The following is a 22683-nucleotide window of genomic DNA, read 5'->3' as shown; positions in this document are numbered from 1 at the left end:
AGGATTTCAAGACCAATTGAGATATAAAAGCATAATTAAAAGACAAAGAAATAAAATAAAGGTGCACGATAGCAGCTCGTCGTCCATAGCTTGACTTTACTTCGCCTTAAAATGAAGCTATTAGGATTGCCCCTGTTGGCTCTGACCTTGTCCTCAACGGTTGGCGCCGCAGCTCTCCACTACCATGAAGTCGATGACGTCGCTTTCAACGCGTCCAATCCATTAGCCGAATTTGGCATTGATCTGGAGCTTGCACGTTGTTAGGCATTTAACCGGCAGAGCCAAGAACTAAGTCAAGCTTCTCTGCTTCGAATAATAACCCTTTGGTGAAGCCCAGACAAGAATTTAGTACTAATGATACTTTACAACATCATGTGATATTAAAGGGCTGGTTATTTACTAAATTTAAATTATTATCTCTCTGTTGATATCGATATACTTGAATAGTATTTATAATATAGTATTCTAAAAAAAAAAAAGGATTTAGTATGTCTAACACTTCACCACGCCAGCTATTCCAACACACCTCATCCCTTAAAGCCTCTGACCATTTCTAGGCTTCTTGGTATCTCAGAAGCTTATCTCCATACCAATCCCATCCAAGAACCCCGTTCATAGTCTTCCACGCCTGAGCGAATGACTGATCCCATACTATCCTGGCACCTTCTGGGCAGAGAAAAGTAATGGACCTTGGGATTGAATGTGAATGTGATGGTGCAGTATAGTGGCCATTCTGGCATTCCATCAGGAGGAATTCTCTTATGACGAACCGTTTAATTGGCTTCGTCTTTCGATTCGACCTGTCGCATTGACCAGGGGCTTAAATGTCTTCTACTAGCAGTTACAATATTTCTCTCAACGAGAGTCTCCAGGAAGGTCTGGTCGCGCGACATAGGTGCATGGAGAATAGAAAAACGGGTCGAAAGAGCATTGAGCTTGCGCGATGAAGAAGTGAAACGCCCAGATGAGAAAACCGATAAAAGAAAATGATAAGTCGCTCGGTCTTTGGGTTTCTATCGAACGAGAGCAACCGCAGACTAACTCCTACGCCAGTGTAGTCCTGTTCTTAGCACAAACTTAATCACATTTGGCGATATGTAATGCTGTTATGTGATTAATGTTCAGAAAGAGTCCATAAGAGATTTCTCTTAACAAATATAAGATTAGCCACAATTTGAGTTCTAAGACTTATAATTAGTATATATATTACTATCTATATGCACTGCTAAACTATTGAACTAATAGCTTAAAATGGTGGTGGACCAGGTAGTGCTACTTTCTTAGTCTTGTCGTATTGCAACTTGAAGACCATACCCTCAAGCGCAGCCCCCGCCGCCACAGTCCCAACCATCAAAGCAGCGCTCGCAGAAGAGATCTCTGGGTTGGCCTTGAAGAAAAACGCAGTGAAGTAAGCAAGACCTGCCAATGTGTTGAGCCCCTAAGTGATGAAGTCTGTTTCTGTTGCCTCTTTATCATAGTCCTTCCGCGAATCCGCCGCCTTTGTTTCCTCGACACCAACAGCGACGGAGAGGCCGAGATTGGCAAAGACTGTCAAGAGATCCAGAACCAGGACGACTTTCTTAGCCGAGCCTTGTCCCTTGACGAAGAAGGCGAATGTGTGATAGACGCCTCGGAAGCAGGATATAGCGCTTATCTAAATGTCAGGGTTAGCAGTCTTGTTTTACTGATATTAACGCCTTCTTGGGAGAGTCCTTAATGCATTCCGGTACGCAGCTCCGGGCATATCGTTCTGTTCAGGAATCGCCATCAAACACCCTATCATGTCAAAAACAATGCCAAAGGCGTCAAAGAGCGACGAAGGTCCCTCAGCCGACTCGTCAAGGACATCGTCCAAGCCCTGAGTGGCAGTTTTGTAGAGTAGCTTGATCAGACTAATAGCGCCCGACGTCAACTTAATGCCAACAACGACCTCGCCGCAGAAGACTGTCCAGTCAGTCTTACTCTGGAGATATTTATCAGACTTGAGCTTGGCTGCATGCAACAGAATTAGCAGGGAAAGCAAATAGCATAACCCTAACCTTTAAGAATTCCGCGCATTCCGCGCATTCCGCCGAAGGTTCATTCAGCATGTCAGCTACTAGTATGTTTTAACAACTTAATATATAAGGATAAGCATCTATCTACCTTAAAATAGACTAGCTGAAACGTTGATCAAGCCACAGCGCTAAGGCATCTTTTTCAACAAGCATGATTAGACACTCGACAATGATTGCCAGAACCCTTGTTTTAGTCGCTGTGAAATCTCGGCAATAACATGCCGAGACCCTTGCACAAAAGAATAAGGTCTATTTCAGCGTCTTTATAACCTTTTGGCATTCGCTTACTTTGGTCAATATATTCTTCTTCTCGGGTACTACGAAGATCCCTTGGTATTACCAAAAGGCAGATTTATCCTGTACTACTTCATCGACCAAAACGTCTTGTTCCTCGTTCTTATACAAACAGTTGCCATGCAGCTGATTTCACTTCTTTGTTATGCTATCACCGCAGCGGCGGCTACAGATGTCATCTCGGTATGTTCAATAAATTTTAATCACCTGGAACCCCAGCTCTGACTTGCGTAGGCGCGGGTCTATAGTAAAACCAACTTGAAAGGTTCATACAAGGACGTTCATGGCTTCGGTTGCGTCAACATTACACCCAGGTACCTACAGTTTTCAACAGGAGATTGAGTCAAGCTAATTCTTCATCAGCACCTTCAAAGTGGAGAGTATTCATCTTCGTCACCAAACATTTTGCTACTTGTACCCGTGAGACAGCCACAATTATCTCATAGCCTTCATCCACTGATCTACTATAGGGCCAAGAATTGCAAGGGCTCAAGCATTTATACCACGAGGGATGTTGATGATCTGCGACTGGACCCAACTCATTCAATTCACTGCTTCGATAATTCAAACTAGGCGGCTCCACATGGTCCCGAAGTTTATGCTGCTACCTCCAAGTCTCAGGGCTAGAAAACTTTCAATTGGTGCAAAATATGAACAATGATATATTAAATCTAGAAAGGTCGCTAACAGCGACTGAGAAATAAAAGTCTATGCTAAAAAGTGTTTCTTTAATGGCTGCCATAGCTATATGTAAGATCAACGAGGGTAATTAATCTACGAAACAATGACTCTTCTCCATTCTTCACTCTGACCCTTGAAACCCTGAAGTAAAACCTGAAAACATTGGACAATGACCCAGCAGACAGTAAACTAACGCCTAGGAACTCGGGCCAGCCAATACAAGCCACAGGTTGCAGCAATGTTGAAGATGATGTAGGCCCAACCAATACCAAAGTTCCTCCATCTCTCATCATATTTCATACTGAACTGCAACAAGTACTGATCCGTTGTTGCCATTGGGCAATACTGACACTTGCCTCTGGATTCAGGATTAATCAGGTAACCTCCCGCCTGTTCCACAAAGGTGGCCAAGAAGGAGCTACAATTAAGACCCCCTTGACCAGGGACGCGCACGATCTCTGTAGAGGTACACGTCACATTTGACCCATGCAAGCTCGTTGTTAGGGCACCGCTGACGAGGTATGTCATAGGAGACACGTGATACATGAAGTCGCGCCAGATGGAGGGGAGATCGGTCTGAGCCACTCCGACTCCGCAAAAGGCCATACAGAGAACAGAGATCAGCGAGGCCGGGACACCCGCGAGGTCGGCCGTTTCGATAGCGCAAATAGCCAGTTGAGAGAAAGTCGATATCCAGAGGATGAGTTGCCAGAGGAAGAGAAATACGGTGAAACCACGAATGTGGATGTCTTCTGAAGTCGTGTTACGAACGAAGCCAGCGGGGTAATACCAGCAGAAGAAGAAGATGGCGGCAGCGAGGGTGTTCCAGATGAGCTCTATTAGTACATGAGAGAGGATGAATGCTGTATTTGAGTCAGATGAGCCGACGGAGAGGTCAGAGGGGATATGCACTTACTTGTCCAGCGATAAATCCTCGAGGGCCTCTCTCTAACCTCGTAAAGAGCACGAAGCGGTACAAACATGGGCATGATTTGTTTGTTGAATGGGTTGAAGATGAGGACACACATGAAGACCGAGTATAGCTGATTCTGAAGGCCTTGAAGATTATTGTCGGCGTGGAAGCTAAAGCCAATGAAGAGAGACTATGCCATGGTCAATTGTTGAGTTACTTTACGTCCGGCTGCTGGGTAGACTCACAAAAAGAATGGTGACTGAGAGTTTTGACCAGATATAGACGGGAGATCGCCAAAAGTGCTTGGCCATACGTAGGAATGCCTCGCGAAGCTGCGTCGTAAATGAGACGATAAATTCGCCTTCGTGAGAAGTGTTGGCGGAGGAGAGCGCATCGGAATTAGCCGCAGGTTCCATTGAACGCAATCTATTAAGCTCCTGCTTCATGTCTGAATACTCTGGTGAGGCCTGCCAGACGTCAAACCATTGTGGGCCATCAGCAGACGGGAGAGTTGTCTTGAGCATCCATTCAGCGGGATTCGCCTCCGGCGGACAAGGCGATGCACCGTTCCTCTCGAGATAATCGATCATGGTCCGACTGTTGTCACCGATCTCTTGGATATGTGTGAGAAGAGACTAGAGAGAGGGCAGGAGTAAGACTTACCACCAAAGTAAACCGTTTTGCCGCCCGGTTGCAGTAAGAGTAACCTGTCAAACCGAGCAAAGAGCATCGCCGAGGGTTGGTGAATAGTGCACAAAACAGCTTGCCCACTCCTGGCAAGCTTTTCAATCAAATCGCAAATAGCCCAAGATGTTTGTGAGTCGAGTCCAGACGTTGGCTCGTCGAAGAAGATGAGAAGCTGGGGCCGGGCAGCTAGCTCGATACCAATTGTTAGACGCTTACGTTGTTCCACATTCAGGCCTTCGCCAGGCACGCCAATGATAGCATCGATATACTCGGACATCTCCAAGACTGAGACAACTTCGTCGATGTAGGCCAGCTTTTCCTCTCGAGGGATGCTATCGCTTTGGCGAAGTACAGCGCTGAATTCCAGGGCTTCACGGACCGTCATGGTGTTGAGGTGAAGGTCTTGCTGCTGGACGTAACCGATCTGATGGGGAAATGAGCGACCAGTCGGTGTACCGTTGACCAGGGTATCGCCGCTTAGTACCCCGACCGAGATTCGACCTGCCAGTGTGTCGAGGAGTGTGGTCTTTCCGGCTCCCGAGGCGCCCTATGAACTTTGTTAATCCTTGTTACTGGAAGTGTCCAGGATTTGGTGGCTCACCATGAGAACAGTTGTCACTCCGGGCTGTACCCACCCGTCAACATGATCCAGGATTCTTCGCGCTTTACCCTTGATCGTTATGTCATAGCAAATGTCTTCCCAGTGGAAGACTGATTTGCCACATACGCTAGGTGCTGGCTGCTTGGAGGAGGGTGTGCTTTGCGGCATGGACGGCGTGGAAGGCTTCTCAACAAGTTGATGGCCAGTAGACTGAAGCTCCTCGTCGTTCTGGTGCTGCTTGGTTGGAGATGAAGCTCCGCGACGGAAGACCAGTATCTCACCCCGACTGGGTGCAGGACGAGCATACTCTGCACTTAATACGTAGGTAGAGAAGAAGAAAATCGTGTAACCGAAGAGAATTCCGATGTTCCTGTCCGTTTATCAGCAAGAAAAGGCGGAATCACGCGCGATATGACTTACCTCCACTTATGAGTATGGTAGTACTGGTAGGTATCCCCCAGATATGCGTCTCCATTGACAGTCGTAGCACCCGGAACAGCACCGACGACGGCGCAAGTGCTCTGAGAACTAGTCAAATGGTTATACCCAGGTCCAGATGGAACGACACTGGCACAGGGAAACTGCCGGCCGTGCATTTCGTTCACCATCAGCGCTTCAAAACCGTACGCGAGGGGATTAATATAGTTAATCCATCGTGCCCAGCCCCTCATAGAACCAACAGGAATAGTGAACCCACTGTAAAGCATCAGGCCGAGAGTAAGGATAGCAGACGGTACCATTGCCTGGTGTGAGGTCCTGGTAATACATGCCACTGTACGGTATACTCCTGACATGGTCAACAGGATGAGATAGGCAGTAAGAACAAAGAAGAAGAACGCCCCGGCATCCTGCCGAAGCTGGGCCAGAAAGTAAAGAATGAGATTGAAGACAATGGTGTTGGTCGTCTTGTATGGAAGCTCCATAACGTAGCTCGCAATGGCTTCAGCGGACTGGTGATAGAGAGCATACTGGTTGTGTTTCTCCACCACGGGGCGCTGGACATAGAGGGTGAGGACCTAATAGCGGGGATGTTAGCTCGGTAAGACAATGCGGGCTGCTTTCTGGAGTTGGTTCTAACTCACTTCCAGCTCGCTTGCAAACGCGTTGAACAACATGGCGAAGAATATCAAACCACCACGGTAATAGAGACTACTCGTGTCGTCACGAAGTTTATCAAACATACTGCCCAGCACAAAGCCCATAACGAGGTTGAAGAGTAGCTGGGCAATGGTGAAGCCAGGGTCCGCTACCAAGCGCTTCCAGCTTCGCCACAGGCATAGCTGGACTTGACGAAGATATGTAACGGTGTAAGGAGACTTGAGGCGTTGAGCCTTGCTGCGTTCGGCTTTGTGGCTGGCGGAGAAATGCTGTAGCCGCTCTTCTCGTGGATGGTCTTGGTCATAGGCGGCAAGCTGAGCCAGCAGGGCCTTGCGTTCGTTAGACTCCTGCCAGCGAGTAGCAAATTCGGCTGCTGTTCTTGGGACCTGAGATTCCCAACCGGGTCGAATTCGGCGTTCGTGGGGAGATGTCATGGAGGTCAGGAAATCTGCTGTTGTTTGTCGCTCAGGGGCTGCAAGAAGTCAGTGGCTTTGCCGTGCCAACACAAGAGTTTAGGGCTCGTGCTCACATTCAAATCCTAAGCTTTCAAAGTATCTTCTCGCATCCTTCGTGGGTCCGAAGAAGATCTGCTGCCCTTCGTATAGGACGGTGACATTGTCAAAGACCTGCGACACGTCAGTTGTTGGCAAAAGACTACAGGAGGGCAAACATCCCACTTACATCGTAAGCCGACTGGGGAGCCTGATAAATCGCAACCACCGCCGCAATGTCCATGATATCGGCTTGTACTCGAAGCGTCTCGCAGAAAGATATCGCATTGTCACTATCAAGACCGCGGGTGCTATTATCCCAGCATTGCAACTTGGCTCGTACCAGAGCGGCCTCGGCAATACTAACACGCTTTCGTTCACCCCCTGACACACCGCGTATATAATCGTTGCCAACCTTGCTGTTGATGGTGTGGGTAATGCGGAACATGGCCATGGTTACGTCTCGTAGAATGCGCGCAAACTGCTTTGGAGAGAAACCACCGGGGACGACGGAGGGTACTCGTGCTCGTGCGGCGAATTCGAGGGTGTCGCCAACCGTTAGTGCGGGGAGGTGGACGTCGAGCTCGGCGTTGTACATGATATCGCCTCTGAAGCGAGTGTGCATGTCCGCCGGGTCGATTCCTACGTTCAGAGTTAGACATTAGCCTGACCGTTGGTTTTATCACGGGCAAGCGTATCACCGACCTCGATAGCTGATGTGAGACTCCTTGGAGACTTCCAGACCCTCTTTTCGTCCTGCAAGCGTCTTGAGCAGAGTCGAGCATCCTGAACCAGGCGGCCCAAGCACGAGGAGCATTTCGCCCGGCTCAACCTTTCCCTCGAACCCATCGAGAATCTTAACCTGATTCTTGGCTCTGCCGGTCAATTGTCCAAAGAGGGATGTGACCGTGCTTAGCAAGATGTTCCCAGCAGTCTTCTGGTATTGACTCCCCGTGCTGGAACCGCAGACACTCAGGTCTCTGTAGGCAACACCGACTGCCCGGTGAGGCGCGGCATTGGGGTCGGCATCGAAGACGTCGATGAACGCCCTGGTCCAGGCCTTTACGTCGAATGCAGGAGAGAAAGGATCGAGGTTACTTCCCTTTTCTGGATTGATAGCGTTATTTGTGTTTGTGCTGTGTCCGGGATCACGGTTTGACGTTTGCGTGACTTGCCGAGCTATGTTCCCAATTGTTTCGTCGAGGTTGTCCACGGATGTTATCTCCGAGGAGGTAGGTGAAGTTGTGGCATTCATCTTGGGGTTGTTTCAAAAGAATCTTTGAGGTGTATGTGGACTTCTGCGACACTCTGTGGTCGTTGATCTTGAACTATTTTATAAGACATCTTCTTCTGGTTGCCCATGAGGTTCACCTTGAACATTCTAATCCCCGAATGTGGACCTGTTCTTCGGTGCGTCGGCCTCGGAGTCGGGTTCGGCCTATTGGTTATTAGACGGAGTATTCTAGAGCCGGCTTCAAGTTTACTCGAGATTCTGAGATTTATTATCACTATCTAGATTGACTTAATTCCTGGTTACGAAACGCAGACGGCTTATGCCTGTTAGGGGCGTAGGGTAGGTGTGCAGCCCTTGAAGCTCGGCAAATTTCCATTTTCTTTTTACTGATCTGTTTCCCATAATGGTCTAGCACTATTTCTGGTCCCAAATCCATTCGCGTCTTCGGTTTTGGAGTCAAGTGGAGTCTTTGCTCGTGCTCCGCGGACTGCTGCTGGAGGACGTTGTTGGATACTAACCCCTGGGTAGCTAGGTGAGACTTGTCTAAATACAGTTAGCATAAGCGACACCCTAGTAAACTCCACCTGGCCCACCCCTGCGCAGGGTCCGTAAGGCACCATCCTCTGAGAACGGATAGACTGCTCCGTAGTAAGCCATGAAATGAGTCGACGACCTCCTTGGGCTTCCCTCCCACACCCCTTTGTCTGGAATTTTCATTCAGGATCTCGCCAGCTTGTCAATTTGTCACCCCTCACCAAGTATGAACGAACCTGAGGTCCAGCCTCCTCTCTTTACTGCGGAAGCAGCAGCAGCAGCAGCAGCAGCAGTCAACAACACGCTTGTTGCCCCGATTCCACTCTCTCTCCACAATCAAGCGTCTTATACTATTGGCCACCACTCTCCGGTATCTCCTTTGCGACCGCAGTCCTGCTTCCTATGTAGACGTCGCAAGGTCCGTTGCAATAAAGAGTCCCCGTGTTCAACCTGTCGACGTGTTCAAGTTACCTGCATTTACCCCGTAGGACGGGCACCACGACGGACTCGAATCAGGCGCCATGGTGTTCAATCGATCGCAGATAATGAACTCGCTGTGAAAGTCAGCGTGTTGGAGCAGATGATTGAGAAACTTGGCGATCGCATTAATGGCGAACCTACACTCAAGTCTGCCGCGTCATCTACCCCAAGCCATGCGGCATCACAAACTCAAACCTGCACTCCCAAAGACTCACCAAGCCATTCCTCGAGCCCCGAAACACTTTGTCAAGAGCTTGCGAGGGATAATCTTACGAGCGACCCAGGTCACTCACTTCGATCTTACGAGCTACAACACAAGCTTGGGCGATTGGTGTTACATGAAGAGACTGGTAGCAAGAGGTATGTCTGCGATGGCATCTGGGCAAAACTGGATGAGGAGGTAATATTTCCTGCATGTATTTCTCTTTCATCTTCATTTGTCTAAAGCGTGAGTAGTGGACCTCCATTCGCGAGGCATCACCCAACAACCCGGACGATGCCTGCTCGAGCAACGGGGACGACAATGTCACACTACGTGCCTCCTTCTCAGCCCATAGCTCGTTCGTCTTTGGGCACCTCCCCTTCAACTCTATTCCGGCCATATATCACCCTGAGTCAGCTCAGGTTCTATATCTCTGGTCTATCTACCAAGAGAATGTCGAGCCGCTGCTCAAAGCAGTCCATGTCCCCACGATGGAAAAGGTATTTCACGATGCAAAAACAAGATTTAGCCAACTATCCGCCGCATACCAAGCATTGATACGGGCCATCTATTACGCCGCCGTCGTATCCCTCGATCCCAAAGACGTCCTCTCCAACCTTGGTCAGAGCAAGGACGAAGCCCTGGCTAGATATCGATTTGCTACTGAGCAAGCCCTGTCGCGAGTAGACTTCCTCGTTACCTCAGACATTACCGTCCTCCAAGCACTATCCGTATTCCTAGCTGTTGTGCGGCATGAAGGCGAGTCTCGTCTTTGCTGGTCCTTGACGGGACTTGCTATCCACCTGGCTCGTGGTATGGGTCTCCATCGTGACGGTTCCCAGCTGGCTCTCCGACCGTTCGAGAAAGAGCTACGAAGGCGTTTATGGTGGGCACTTTTGCAATTGGACATTCGATCTGCAGAGGAGCTAGGTACTGACCTAATCGTGGGAAAATCGACGTTTGATACACAGATGCCCTCGAATCTGAACGATAAAGACATCAGCCCAGACTTAGTGGACTCACCTGCACCGCGAGAAGGACGCACTGATATGACCCTGTTCTTAGTCCGGTGCGAGATTTGCAAGCTTTCCCGACAGGTAATCGAAGCCGTATCTACAGTGGCGACGGTAGAAGAGCAAAAGACAATGCTGCTTGAAGTCTACAAACGTGTAGATGAAAAGTTCTTCAAGTGGATAGATAAGAGTGATCCATTATACGATATGGCGGCGATGATTGCGCGTTCTCTTAGGGCCAAGATCTATTTTGTTATCTACCATCCTGCTCTTTTTCCAGCGACTGATGCGCAGAGCCAGCTTTTTGACGAGGCAAGGCAATGCGTCTACCGGGCCGCCGTCAACATCCTCGAGTATGACCATAGGCTTCACGTGGATCCAAAAGTCCAGCAATACAGATGGCTTTTCCAGACCTTTACCAACTGGCATGCCATAGCCTACTTTCTCATCGAGAGCTGTCGGCGCCCGTGGACACCACTCGTTGAACGAGGATGGCAGGCTGTCCGGGCCTACCAACAGCGCGATCCTCGCTACCTCGAAACCCAGGCTTATCATTCAGTTGTTTTACCAGTGAAGAAGCTGTGGCTGAGAGCCAACAAACATCGAGATCGGGAGATCGTACGTCTGAGAGAGGATCTGGACGAAGCTAATCACCTTGAGCACACTGAACGCATGGCTGCTATCGTTTTGCCTTTTGGCGACCAGTTTGGTGGTGATGACGAGATGATGGACCTCTTCAGAGCCAAGTGGAATGCTCTCATCATGGGAGGCAAAAGTAATACGCCTTTTTCCAAAGGTGTACAACCGCCCTGCCTATCATCGACAGTTCCATCCAGTTCACCAACTTTGTCCGATGGGTCTTCGAAACACCAAACTGACACGAACCCCGAGTTCTACAGAACTGCCATATCTCTTTCGGATACATCCACATGGCAACCTTCAGAAAAGCCGATGGATTTGTCAATGTTCGGAATAGGCAGTGGATATACTGGGCTGAATGATAACGAGATGCAAGCACAAGGTGTTGGTACAGACTCGAGGCACGATGGTCCTTCCATGCACCATAAAAAACTCCCTTCCTCGTTCAACCTTTCCCTTACTGCGAATGCAAGTGTTGAAAAGTTGGAGTTCGCAGATGTTGGTATGTTTGGTGATGAATTCAACTGGAAAGACTGGGCTAGAAACATCAAGGGTTTTGGACTTCCATGAGCCATAATCTGTATTCTTGGACTTATACGCGGTCTACTTGGCTCCTTCGTGCATAGCATCTCCGGAGTGGTGGAATGATGCACAAGGAACAGGAACATAATAGACTCATAAATCTCTACTTTGAAAAATGACTCCATGTGCCTTTTGCTATCTAGAGGCTTTCAGTGGTGACATATCAATACTTCTGTTCTGGCTACATCAGAGCTACTTCTACACCCTGAGATCGCGCCCTTTCGTCTATATCGTACCAAGATGAGCCATCATTCCAAGCATCATCAAGCAGCTGAAACACCACCTTGGCTAAATTATACGTTCGTTCCGCTTTAATCGTGTTCCGCACATTGTCCACGATTTGCTTCGCCTCGGCATGTCGCTTTAGATAACGCACCTCCAGGCTAACCACAACGAGAGGGAATATAAGACCGATGAGTATGTGCCTATGCTTTGGGAGCCTTGAGCAGTCAAAGATAATGGAAACAACTGCCATCAAGCGGTCGAGGACAGATGTATCTCCACAAGATTCGTCTGCATCATGGTCAGGTTGTCGATCCTGTAACCTTCTCCTGCATCGGTCCCGTCTCCGAAGATCTACGATGCCAGCCAGGCGCCAAGCATCCCACAAATTATGTTGAAGACACTCGGCGGTATCACCTTGCCATTCCCACAGCGATAGGCGGAGGATTAGATTCTCTGTATCATCATGCTCCGCATCGGCGAATATATCCAGCAGGTCCATCGGCATTCCCGAAACCACCTCTACGTCCGTCATTCTGCCGCCTTCCCAGCTATCCTGAGCCTCACGGAAGCGTTTCCAGAGACCAAGAGAAGGGCAAACTCTTCCAAGGACAAGTTGTGGAATGTCCATAACAGCCAGAAGCTCAAGGGCGTGTCGTACAGCAACGTTCTGTTGCAAAGCTGGAAAGTTCACTTGAGTGTTCAAGTTGTAGACTTCCGATATCATACGAATGTATGGCGTACAAGGCTGAGCTTGGAGAAACTACATATACAATTGTGTTAGGTTCTTCGTCTTGTAAGCATTTAATGGGACGTAAGTTTGGCCGAAGCTTTTTAGGACTTGCATTCAATTTACATAACAAGACACCGGCTGAGAGAATACCAGCTTTCAATGTGTCCTGGTACGACACGACTTCGTAACGAAAAGTCTTCAAGGCAAGATCAATGCATTCCAGGACTGGCACAGAAGAGCCTTGGTGGATATAGAACTGTATAGCAGCAGAGAGAATCGGGACGGAGGGGCTTGTTGTCGACATATCGAGGAAAAACGGCCGTATCCAGCTCTGGGAATACCCCTTGCAAAACATTCTCAGCCCGTAGTTCACATCTGCCGTGATGATTAGCTCGTCATGATCACGCGGTATAAACGGATTTGCTCGGTTTACATTGATGAAATAGAGGCAGTGTCATTTTTGTCTCATACTTGGGTGGCGGGGCAGGAAGCGCCAGGCTCGAGGTGACTTCTTGAGGTGCTGGGTTCGAAGACACAGTCGATACTGCAGCATAGTTTACCCACCGCTGTGGATTCGAGTAGCCGGAGCATTCATAGCCTAGGCTCCTGCAGCGCTTGCAGCAAGGTCGCTGCTGGTCACACTTTTTCCGGTGACGCCGGCAGTTGGTGCATCCGCCGCGTGCCCGGATCATGCCGCTTGCTCGTTGCAAATGCCGATTGTGGCCCTCAGCCTTTAGCAACGTAAGAGTTAGAAAGATGAAGATTCAGTGATCAAGTAGGGAGCCCTGTATGCCTAATATGCCATGGGGTTGGGTTGCTTACAGAGGACTTGGCGGGCTTTGGCATCATTATATATGCAAGCGGTAAGGTTTGTTAGATTGAGGGCTAGGACTGGCCCCACCTTCGTGTAAAACAATATTATTCTTGTATGCAGAAGAGGAGGGGACGTTTATAGACTCCGGGAAACGAAGTAACAGCTCTGTGGCCCGATTAAGCTTTCAGCTAGTCCATTTCAAGGCCGACGGACGTGCATAGGAAAGCTCTATAGGTATTTATTCAAGCCCAGAGCATGATGAAATCAGAGCGAACATTCGAAATGTTGAAAGTTTCTGTAGGAAGAAAAGAAATAACAAAACATATCTAGTAATACATTCTTGCACAGTATAAGAAACGTATAACTAGTGTTCAAGACATGCTTTTATATCGTTGTAGGTTCCTACTGCTTTAAGTAAATAAGCCATACTAACTCAATAATAACAATAAATGCGAGGAACAGAATTGTCATCGGTCAGTATATTATCTGCGACCAGAGTAGTTAACAGCATGCTAATTCAACCAATTACCCCCAGACACAGCTCTGTTGAAAAGTCTTTCGACTTCTAACTACAAAGCATCGTGAAACAATCCCCTGTCTATAGTGTATCTGAACATACTGTTCAGAGCGCGGGCTTCACCGTCCTTGACTCGGTAGTGTCCGTAGTATTTCCTTTTCTGCTAGACCCATTTAATCATCTTGGCTCCCCATTACTGGCTTGGTTATTGTTTCTGCCTGGGACTCGTGATGGCAGCAATCATGGCGCTAAAAGCATTTGCGGTGAACAATAGACGGGCCACTCTCATCATACTCCTGTTTGGTAACCCACATCTGCTGAAATGTCGAAAGCGATGCGAGGATAGAACCTCCGATCCAAACCGAATATTTCCTCTCAGGAGGAGCTACAACCTTGACTTTCATAGATGGAGGCGCCAGGGCAACAATCTCCTTCTGCATTCGATCGGCGATACCAGGGTACATGGTTGTGCCTCCAGACTAAGTTCACAAGTCAGTGGCTTGGGTTTCTTCACCTTTAAACTCATCAGACAGGTGGAGCTATACCATAATTAAGTTACCATAAAGGTCTTTTCGAATATCAACGTCGCTCTTCATGATTGCATTGAAGGTTGTCATATGGATACCGCCCGATTCTAAGCCGATAACGCCAGGCTGGAAGAGGGCTTCGGGAGCTCGGAAACGTTCGTTGCCGATTGTAAGCATCTGACCATCTGGTAATTCGTACGTCTTTTCTAACGCCGAGCTTTTCACTGCTGTCTCGACTTCTTGCTCAAAGTCTAAAGCGACGTAACATAGCTTTTCTTTGATATCCCGAACAATCTCGCGTTCAGCAGTAGTCGAAAACGTATACCCACGCTCTGTTAATAGCTTCATAAGATAGTCAGTTAAGTCCCGGCCGGCCATATCGATACGGGAGATAGCATGTGGGATGGCAAAGCCTTCGTAGATTGGAACGACGTGAGTAACTCCGTCGCCAGAATCAAAGACAATACCAGTTGTGCGGCCCGAGGCATAGAGAGAAAGGACGGCTTGAATAGAAACGTAGAAAGCTGGCGAATTAAATGTTTCAAAAAAGATTTGCGTCATCTTCTCTCTATTCGACTTTGGGTTAATTGGGGCTTCAGTCAAAAGAGCAGGGTGTTCTTCAGGAGCTACACGGAGCTCGTTGTAGAATGTATGATGCCAAATCTTTTCCATATCATCCCAGTTGGTAACTATACCATGTTCAATAGGGTACCGAAGCGTGAGGATACCGCGCTTAGACTCTGCTTCATCTCCGACATAGGAATCTTTCTGGCCCATCCCGATCATGATTCTATTATAGTAATAGCACATGGTCAGCTCTATAAATCACGTCCCAGGAGCCGAAAGGCTTGATCATTTCTGGTCAAGCCCACACGTTTTCCCATCTTTCGTCCAAAAATATGACGCGGCATAGGGAATGTATGCTTACCCATGATGGCGAGGGCGCCCGACAATGGATGCTATACTATGATTAGTGACGGCACCAACAATGTAGATTGGGTCTTGGGCTGAGGTCAAGAATGTAAGATAGCAGATAACCATCTTGGATGATGAAGGATCTGGGAATAACTTACGGAAAACAGCACGGGGGGCATCGTCCCCTGCGAAGCCCGCTTTACACATGCCCGACCTGAAAGAGAATGATCAGTCCCCAGGAGTCGAATAACATCAGCTGACGTAAGCTGGTAGCGACATACCCATTGTCGAGGACGAGAGCTGCGGCATCATCTAGAAGTAATGATAAGTAAGGATATGCGGTCTAAGAAGCCGCATCCTGAACTAAGGTATGGCTGTTACTAGACTCACCATCCATTGCAAAGACGCGAACAAGAAGTCAAGATGTAAAACTTGCTGAATGAAGAGAGTGATGTATAATGAAATTTGGCGAGACGACCGAATCTGATGGCAGAAGATGTAAAGATCCCACCAGATAAATACGCACAGCGGTAATACTAACAAACACGCCTTGGGTAACACCCTTTTGTATCATGGGCATTCCTCTATTTACATTTTCTCTTCGCAGTTGCCAGCAAGGATGTCGAATCGTGAACCGTCCACATTTCGGAGTGTCGGTCACCGCGGATCCGCGGCGATTACGTATCAGTGATCACATAACGGACACATCGACGGAGCAGATATGAATGGAGAGAAACTCATAGTGTTTAACTTGATGCAGACTAGTATGATTCTGGTATCACACCGAAGGGTTCGGCTAGAAATACTGTGCACTGTTGTTGGCGAGGCGCGAAAATACATCCGGCGAGCATTGGCTAGAAGCATGTAGTACCTTTTCGACACCACCATCACTAGGGATAACTATGCCCACAGCAAACTTGACTGGATAACTCGATAGAGCCTCAAATGGGCCGTTGCAACCTGGAACAACGAGGTCGCGCCACAGTCGCCATGGATACATCGAACCGAGAGGAGAATGACTTTCATCATCACTGATGATCTTTTATTTCTAGTTCCCACGCCACTGTGTAGGTAGACTAGCCTCACATGTTGCTCGTCATTGCTTCTAATGATTTTCAGGCTAAAGCAACGCAGAAGTATCCACAGTCGCACTTGTACATATCTAACCTTGGTCTGCTGCAACATTATACATATTTTCAATGAGTATCTTCCTACAACATGTTAGTCATGGCCAAAGGCAGGGTATATTTTTCAGATTCAGAAAGAGATCTTAGGCGGCATTTACATTATTTCATTATCCAGGCAGGGAATGCTTCAGGACTGATCAATACTTAATACTATACCTCGGCTGCGGAAGACTGTCTTCAGCGTCTTAAAGCTTGCAATTTATTAGTAAGAAACTAACACTATTTCTAGGCGGTATAAGAGTTTAATGATAAGAACGAAGCTTTCAGGCGATCCAAAAGTACGAATGCCTCATTGTTCTCCTACCAGGCTTTGCCACAAGCTATCCGTCTTGAGTGCATCCAGATGCTCTGCCTTGAGCATGATAACCACTTCAACAAGATTCTGGGAATGAGGTGCGGAGTTGACTCTCCTGCGAGGCAGGATAATGCACACTCCATCTGCCGCGCTAAAAGGGAATCGGACAAAGTCGGGCTGCCCAAGCTCTGAGCCCCAGTTCATCTGATACAAATCTAGATCGGCCCAGCTGGTGATCGTGACGTCCCTATGGTTAAAAAGGTCCCACCCAGGGAATATTGTGCTGCAGTCCCCGGCCTGTCTGCCTAGTTCGTAAACATTGGCAATATGCTGCGAGTTGATCTTGGCTGGGGCAAACGATTGAGTGATAGTATTGCATACTTCTGCACAATCATGGACAGACGCTGCAGCAACTTTCAGAGTGTCAAAAGGTTGTTCAGCTGAAGCGTACAGAACAAGGTTCCCGATGTAGGGTTTGTCTGGCGGGGAAAAGTTGGGACCAATTCGCCGACGGCCATTGACAGCCATAACCAGCCGGCTTGAGGTGAGAGACAAGGTGTTTTCTTCATGTTGTGCCCGAATGCGCGTGATGAAAGACCATAAAAGTGCACAAAGCACAGTATTGGTGGAAGGGGGCGTTTCTAGGAGAGGGGCCAAAACCTGTTTGTAGGCGTCCAGATGATTAGTTGGTATCGTAAACATCTGAGAAGCGAAGGACGGGAAGCTCGCTGGCATGGCTGGAGGAATAGGAGAGTATTCAGGGAGCAACCTGAATAGCTGCTCCGTACCCTTAGAAGATGCCTCAATAATCTGAGAAGCAAGTGCTTCAGAAATACGAGAAAGCCTGGTACCACCAGACTGTGATGCCGACGATCCACGTGTGGTTGTTTCCCGAGCCCAAATCTTGAGCACTTCGGTGAAACCCGCCGCGTCAACTGCATGGTGATGCATGCAAACACATAGTCCAAGTCCTTGGTCATCTTTGAAGCGAAAGATACTGGCTCCAAAAACCGAAGAATCGTCGCTTCCAGGTAATGCGCCAAGTGGCCAGACATCTTCTGGAATGGTGGTTGAATGCATCGCGTGAGCCTCTAGGCTTGAGATTGGTTCCTCAATTGAGCCACAGTCAATGATCTGCGGGGAGCCTGAATTGGAGGAGTAATAGATTGCACCATGGGCAGCCTGTTTGTCGCCATCGCCAGCGGAACGAACCTGTCCAGATATCCACGGTATTTTCTCTGTCGTAGCATTCAGACCAGACTGAAGTCGCAGAGAGACCACATTGAAAGGCTCGGAAGTCCGAAAAGCCAGAAGCACACGAATGTAATTCTTAGGCATCAAAGCATCCAATGTAGTGAGAGGCTCAATGCCCAGGTTGTCGACATCTGATACTGGCGAGCAATACGACGACATTTTAAAAGGCTTACAAGCAGGATCAGGAGGGAGTGTAGATAATGATGTATAAGTTGTCATCCTGTGTAGAAGGTTATTAATTATTTATGCCTTTCTTATACTCTTCTCTGCCATCCTCATTTATAGAAGCATGGTCCGGCCTCGGTTTAAAAGCGGGATGGCGTGGAGCCGCGCTCCCCGTGCCTCCGGCAAGGACAAGACAGGCTGACTCGGATAGAGGACCCACAATTGGACATCGGCCCGATACATGAAAGGAACCAATTAGATATAGGGTACTCATTATCTGGTGGATATGCGATACATTTTGGTTAAGAACTGCATCGAAATTTTGAATATGCTTGATTAGACAGGAGGCAATTTTAAAAGTCCTCTGAACTATTCCGGGACTCCTCGTATAGTTTCCGTCTCATCAGTAGTCCAGCTACCCAGCATAGATGCAAAGCTGTAAGATTCATGGTTGGTAAGCTGTTCTATCATATTGACTCCAAAGAATCCTTCGAACGGCTCCAGGCCAAATTGGGATACTGAATGCGTTTCGGTGAAGGCTTGAAGAGCGTCTCTTGCCTGGCTGTGTGAGGCAGCGCTATTCATTCGCGCTTCAATCAGTGCCCTTGCGAGGCGAGCGAACGTGGAGCAGACCTTGAAAAGGGTTTGGCAGGCATGTGATACCCCGGAAATCCTCTCCAAGACAGCTACCATATGGTCTAGAAGGCAGACATCTTCCATGTCATTGTCAACATCAATAGTGTGAAGAAAAATGACAATGAATGGGTTCAATGATGACTGGTGAAGGACCCTTTAGTTACATGGGTTAGTAGTTGAGAATAGCAACGACAAGAGATTTGGGGAACTGACCAGCTCGCGTAGTCGGATTCCGAGACCAATCCAGGGCTGTCGATAGTCTGATAGCTGGAAAAGCAGATGAGATGACTTTGTAGTCCGGCCCGAGCGGCTTCGACGCATTTCAGCCTGATACCTGATTCTTCATCCGCGGTCGTTGCCTTGATCAGGATCAAAGTCAAGGTAGAGTAATAAATGACATCCCAGCTTTTCTTAGAGAGTTCGAATACCTTGTGGTCTTTCATCTGGCTTGAGTCAAGCTAAGTCAAGTCAGTGACGCATTGTGCAGCGGAAACCAAACAAAGAGCTTACTTTACCCAAGTCAATATACCAGGATTGCATCTTGTCTGAAAGCTGATTGACAGCTTGCTCCTGCTGGGCGCGAGAGGAATGACGTGCAGTCGACGAATAAAGGTGGCCATAAACCTCACCTTGAATCTTGGCGAACTTGATTCCCAAAATGAATAGCTCGTCCCAGGCTTTGCAAGGAGCATCAGGAGAAACTCGTGGATACCAGGCATCCACCTCAGTGTCTTGTAGATACGATGGACGACCTTGAAGTAGGGACATATTCTTGTCGGTGATGTAAATAGACCAGAAAGCACGGCGCATTTGGTCTGCTCTCCGAGCTTGATGCTTCCCATATGTTGCCTCTTGACAATAGCCGAGCATACGGCAATGGCTAGCGGCGGCAGCTAAGAGCGTACAGCATAGGAATGGCTTCCCTTCTTCTTGTGCTTTGGTCATCTAAGTTTTGTCCAGTATATGAGCATACGACTTGAGCTGGGATGAGACTGTGGCGTTGATTACTCACCCCTAGAGCCAGACTGAAAACGTTCTCAAAGCAAGGCATAGCCAAAGCCTGGTAAGTTTCAATTCCACGACTGAAATTCCTCTCACAGGTGGAAATGTGCGCCTTCAAATCATGCTCCTGTGCTAGCGGACTCTGAAGGAGGACATATTCTTTCAGCACATAATACATGACCCCGTACATACTGGTAGCTTGGCCGAGTGACAGAGGAGCTGCAGTGTAGTATGCCTGCTGACACAAGGTCTCGAATAATGATGGGTCGTTGATGAGAAATGAGCATAAGAAGATCGGTCGGTTTACTGGAGATGTTAGTTACAACACCGGTTGTTGGCTCATGAACCTTGTTGCGCAAGAAGGATTGCAATTAGAAAGGAGAGGAAGTGAACGGGTATCCTACCCTTGAGTTGTTGAAGCACGGCAACTACGAGCTGGGTTGGCAGTAGTTCCATTTCTGGATGGTGCTTTGACGTGACACTTGAAGACAGTTGGTAATCCTTGGAAAGAGCCGGCATGTCCAAGGGTTGAAGGTGGTCCTTCAGTTGTCGAGATATTGTATCCAAGTCGTATCGGCTGACAATATTGCTGGCCGCGATGCTGGACTGGGAGATATCGTTTGCCTGCACAGACTGGTCACTGAAAGACGAACCACCTTGGTAAACACCCGGATCATCTACCCTGAACGACTCATGCTGACTAGTCAGGATGGAAGCAGCAGACGATGCAGGGCCAGTCGTTGAGTCACGAGTAGCATTTGTGCTGTTGGGCTGGGTCTCAGTTGTTGAAAGGCGATCACAGAGATATTTGACTCGCTCCTCGCTGAATGAACATTAGCTACGGAGAGAGCTTGGGATGTCTGATACGTCATACAGCTGCGCTATTCTATCACGCTTGGGAGGGACATCCGCTCTCGGATAGACTGTTTGGCATGTAAGGTTGGCAGTGCGGCAGTTGGAGCAAGGGGTGGAGCGATCGCATCGGATCTCAATAGGTTAGTAAGGGTTATGGAGAGGGGAGACATGTCATGTGGATGCAACTCATTGCCATTCCATTCCATGCCATCTTATTCTGGCCCATACCTTGCGCATGCGGCATGCTTCGCACTACAAAATAGTTAGCCAAGCCTGTCTACCGCTTCACGTAGCATGATGATGCTGTGCTCGCCCCCTACCGCTCGAGAAACCTGGCCCAGTCTCCTTCGGCGTTGCTGAAGGGTTTCTTCGGTCTCCATTGTCCTTCTCGGCCTCAAGTGAGTTCCGTGGGATGTCGATGAAAAATCGTCTGGCCAGTGCGTGCAGTGGCGGAGGTATGAGCGTGTCGATGTTTCGGAACTTTAAAGGACCACGGAGCCACGGAGCCACGGAGCCGCGCGTTCCGTGGCTCCGTGGCGTGGCGTGGCGTGGCGTGGCTAGGCAATAAGGTAGTTTAGCGCAGATCTCTGCTCTGACTATGATGACTCGGGCAGCCGGCATCAGCGCCATTGTTGGGTCCGACACCGTAGTACGGGCATTTCGGGCCATGGTAGCGAGACAGCAAGGATAGAGTAGGTGATGTGACTACAGTAACTCCATCAGACTTACTGTTACCGCCCTAAAAATGGGGTGACTCATGAGCAATCAGCCACTATAAATACAGCCTACCAATTCAGTTGCTCTAGTACGTCAAGTATGCCATTCCAGTGCTTTATTCACTATCTTCTGCCAATACCACGATATCGTCCCACGGTGTACTTGTTTGTATGCACCCGACTCAAGGCTCTCCCGTGCGATAACTGTGGTTTTCATGATCATCCAGCTAATTGAAACTGCCAGTCATTCACTACTGCATCATTCCAACCAACCAACTGTGCCAAACTTCTAGCAACACACAAATCAGGAAGCTATGTCGGTATGTGCTTCGTCTGTCAAGTTCTCTATAAAACCTTACCCTAACAAATATCGCCACCAGATTCCTTCCGGGTAAGAAACATCACTCTATCCATCAAGGTTATCAATCTACAGGCGGACACGAGGGTTATCCTTCTCAAAACAAATGCTGAAAAGCCTAGTGTGCAAATCCAGGACGAATGCATTAGCGCAGTCAACGAACTGCGGTCTCGAAGAGATGCAGACAAACCCCGCTACGTCATATACAAAATCTCCGATAACGGCCAGAATGTCGTCGTGGACGAGACCTCATCAGACAAAAACTATGAGGCATTCTTGAATAAGCTTGCATCCGCCACTGACGACAAGGGTAAACCTGCCCCTCGCTACGCTGCCTACGATGTCGAATATGACCTTGGAGAGGAGGGGAAAAGGTGAGTTTAGTACCCCGAACCAAGAAAATTCTACTTCTGCTAACCTTCCTCGGAATTTCAACTGCCTTTATCTCCTGGGTTCCTTCGGGTACATCAATTAAGGTATGTTGAACACTTGATCGGCCCTTCCTTCTTTCTCTGATAGAATATTCAGTCTCGCATGGTCTACGCAAGTACTAGAGAGCAGCTGAACAAGGCACTCAATCTGCCTGTGTCGATACATGCCGACGACCTTGATGATATTGAGTGGCATAGTGTCGTCCGGCGCGTGAGTCGAGGAAGGGTATAAGATTCCATGCGTGCTGACACCTGTGGTACCGGCTATATCCATGGCGTGAGACCCTTGAGAATCGCCAGGGGGCGTGTTCTTCAATCGATACGCTTGTTAGCTGAAGGCTGTCTTGGATATGGAGACGAGTGTTGTGATTTGTAACCCTGTGAAGGTATTGGCATTGAGTAACGTCTTCTATTACATAGACTTCACCATCACAGCATGTCCACTCAATCAACTTTTGACTGACTCGGAGTACTTGCGTCTCATCGACGTGAGGCCCGGTTTGCAGGCCTCGTTAGTGATAAACTGGGTGTGCTCTCCCGAACTGACCAA

At 48.4% G+C, this 22683-nt stretch overlaps 8 protein-coding genes across 8 annotated transcripts; 2 read left to right on the top strand and 6 right to left on the bottom strand.

Moving 5' to 3' along the window:
• Positions 1 to 1438: 1438 nt before the first annotated feature.
• Positions 1439 to 2090, bottom strand: FOBCDRAFT_196148 (uncharacterized protein; the record flags this gene model as incomplete). The annotated part of the gene is made up of 3 exons (XM_059608837.1): positions 1439 to 1654; positions 1793 to 1963; positions 2040 to 2090. The coding sequence occupies 3 exons, from the start codon at positions 2088 to 2090 to the stop codon at positions 1439 to 1441; spliced, it is 438 nt and encodes a 145-aa protein (XP_059464027.1).
• A 1131-nt stretch (positions 2091 to 3221) lies between these two features.
• On the bottom strand, positions 3222 to 8077 carry FOBCDRAFT_236304 (ABC-2 type transporter-domain-containing protein; the record flags this gene model as incomplete). Its single annotated transcript, XM_059610070.1, has 11 exons — positions 3222 to 3895; positions 3949 to 4135; positions 4191 to 4558; positions 4609 to 5179; positions 5234 to 5302; positions 5360 to 5603; positions 5654 to 6249; positions 6316 to 6803; positions 6861 to 6957; positions 7013 to 7464; positions 7528 to 8077. 11 exons carry the CDS (start codon positions 8075 to 8077, stop codon positions 3222 to 3224), a joined length of 4296 nt encoding a protein of 1431 aa, XP_059464026.1.
• Positions 8078 to 8816: 739 nt separating this feature from the next.
• On the top strand, positions 8817 to 11494 carry FOBCDRAFT_268473 (fungal-specific transcription factor domain-containing protein; the record flags this gene model as incomplete). The annotated part of the gene is made up of 2 exons (XM_031172384.2): positions 8817 to 9470; positions 9527 to 11494. 2 exons carry the CDS (start codon positions 8817 to 8819, stop codon positions 11492 to 11494), a joined length of 2622 nt encoding a protein of 873 aa, XP_031049169.2.
• A 193-nt stretch (positions 11495 to 11687) lies between these two features.
• On the bottom strand, positions 11688 to 13310 carry FOBCDRAFT_128794 (uncharacterized protein; the record flags this gene model as incomplete). The annotated part of the gene is made up of 4 exons (XM_054703138.2): positions 11688 to 12481; positions 12585 to 12836; positions 12895 to 13027; positions 13284 to 13310. 4 exons carry the CDS (start codon positions 13308 to 13310, stop codon positions 11688 to 11690), a joined length of 1206 nt encoding a protein of 401 aa, XP_054559113.2.
• A 730-nt stretch (positions 13311 to 14040) lies between these two features.
• FOBCDRAFT_287574 (Actin, gamma) lies at positions 14041 to 15631 on the bottom strand (the record flags this gene model as incomplete). The annotated part of the gene is made up of 6 exons (XM_031172380.3): positions 14041 to 14271; positions 14338 to 15109; positions 15248 to 15278; positions 15393 to 15448; positions 15516 to 15546; positions 15625 to 15631. The coding sequence occupies 6 exons, from the start codon at positions 15629 to 15631 to the stop codon at positions 14041 to 14043; spliced, it is 1128 nt and encodes a 375-aa protein (XP_031049165.3).
• Positions 15632 to 16669: 1038 nt separating this feature from the next.
• On the bottom strand, positions 16670 to 18129 carry FOBCDRAFT_247542 (transferase family-domain-containing protein; the record flags this gene model as incomplete). The annotated part of the gene is made up of 1 exon (XM_059610806.1): positions 16670 to 18129. The coding sequence occupies one exon, from the start codon at positions 18127 to 18129 to the stop codon at positions 16711 to 16713; it is 1419 nt and encodes a 472-aa protein (XP_059466682.1). The 3' UTR covers positions 16670 to 16710.
• Positions 18130 to 18399: 270 nt separating this feature from the next.
• Positions 18400 to 21059, bottom strand: FOBCDRAFT_213798 (uncharacterized protein). Its single transcript, XM_059609364.1, has 8 exons — positions 20949 to 21059; positions 20857 to 20880; positions 20648 to 20760; positions 20178 to 20596; positions 19784 to 20079; positions 19282 to 19716; positions 18985 to 19229; positions 18400 to 18925 (listed from the first exon to the last, which is right to left on the bottom strand). Exons 1-8 carry the CDS (start codon positions 21006 to 21008, stop codon positions 18505 to 18507), a joined length of 2013 nt encoding a protein of 670 aa, XP_059466681.1. The 5' UTR covers positions 21009 to 21059; the 3' UTR covers positions 18400 to 18504.
• A 390-nt stretch (positions 21060 to 21449) lies between these two features.
• Positions 21450 to 22602, top strand: FOBCDRAFT_213796 (cofilin, actophorin). Its single transcript, XM_059609363.1, has 6 exons — positions 21450 to 21513; positions 21589 to 21664; positions 21725 to 21735; positions 21825 to 22075; positions 22129 to 22178; positions 22231 to 22602. The coding sequence occupies exons 2-6, from the start codon at positions 21659 to 21661 to the stop codon at positions 22363 to 22365; spliced, it is 453 nt and encodes a 150-aa protein (XP_059464025.1). The 5' UTR covers positions 21450 to 21513; positions 21589 to 21658; the 3' UTR covers positions 22366 to 22602.
• The last annotated feature ends 81 nt before the right edge of the window (positions 22603 to 22683 follow it).

This window comes from Fusarium oxysporum, chromosome II (genome assembly GCF_013085055.1).
Source record: "Fusarium oxysporum Fo47 chromosome II, complete sequence".
NCBI lineage: Eukaryota > Fungi > Ascomycota > Sordariomycetes > Hypocreales > Nectriaceae > Fusarium > Fusarium oxysporum.
Note: the sequence above shows the minus strand (reverse complement) of the source record. Positions and strands in the feature narration are given on the sequence as shown.

Excerpts from the sequence above, each read along its gene's own strand:
- FOBCDRAFT_213798 (XM_059609364.1), bottom strand. The coding sequence starts at position 21,008 with ATGGAGACCGAAGAAACCCTTCAGCAACGCCGAAGGAGACTGGGCCAG. Across the intron at positions 19,717-19,783 it reads TTTTCAGTCTGGCTCTAGGG|ATGACCAAAGCACAAGAAGA; the intron begins GTGAGTAATCAA and ends GACAAAACTTAG. Across the intron at positions 19,230-19,281 it reads GGTATATTGACTTGGGTAAA|CTTGACTCAAGCCAGATGAA; the intron begins GTAAGCTCTTTG and ends GACTTGACTTAG.
- FOBCDRAFT_213796 (XM_059609363.1), top strand. Across the intron at positions 22,076-22,128 it reads CCTTGGAGAGGAGGGGAAAA|GAATTTCAACTGCCTTTATC; the intron begins GGTGAGTTTAGT and ends TAACCTTCCTCG. Across the intron at positions 22,179-22,230 it reads CTTCGGGTACATCAATTAAG|TCTCGCATGGTCTACGCAAG; the intron begins GTATGTTGAACA and ends TAGAATATTCAG.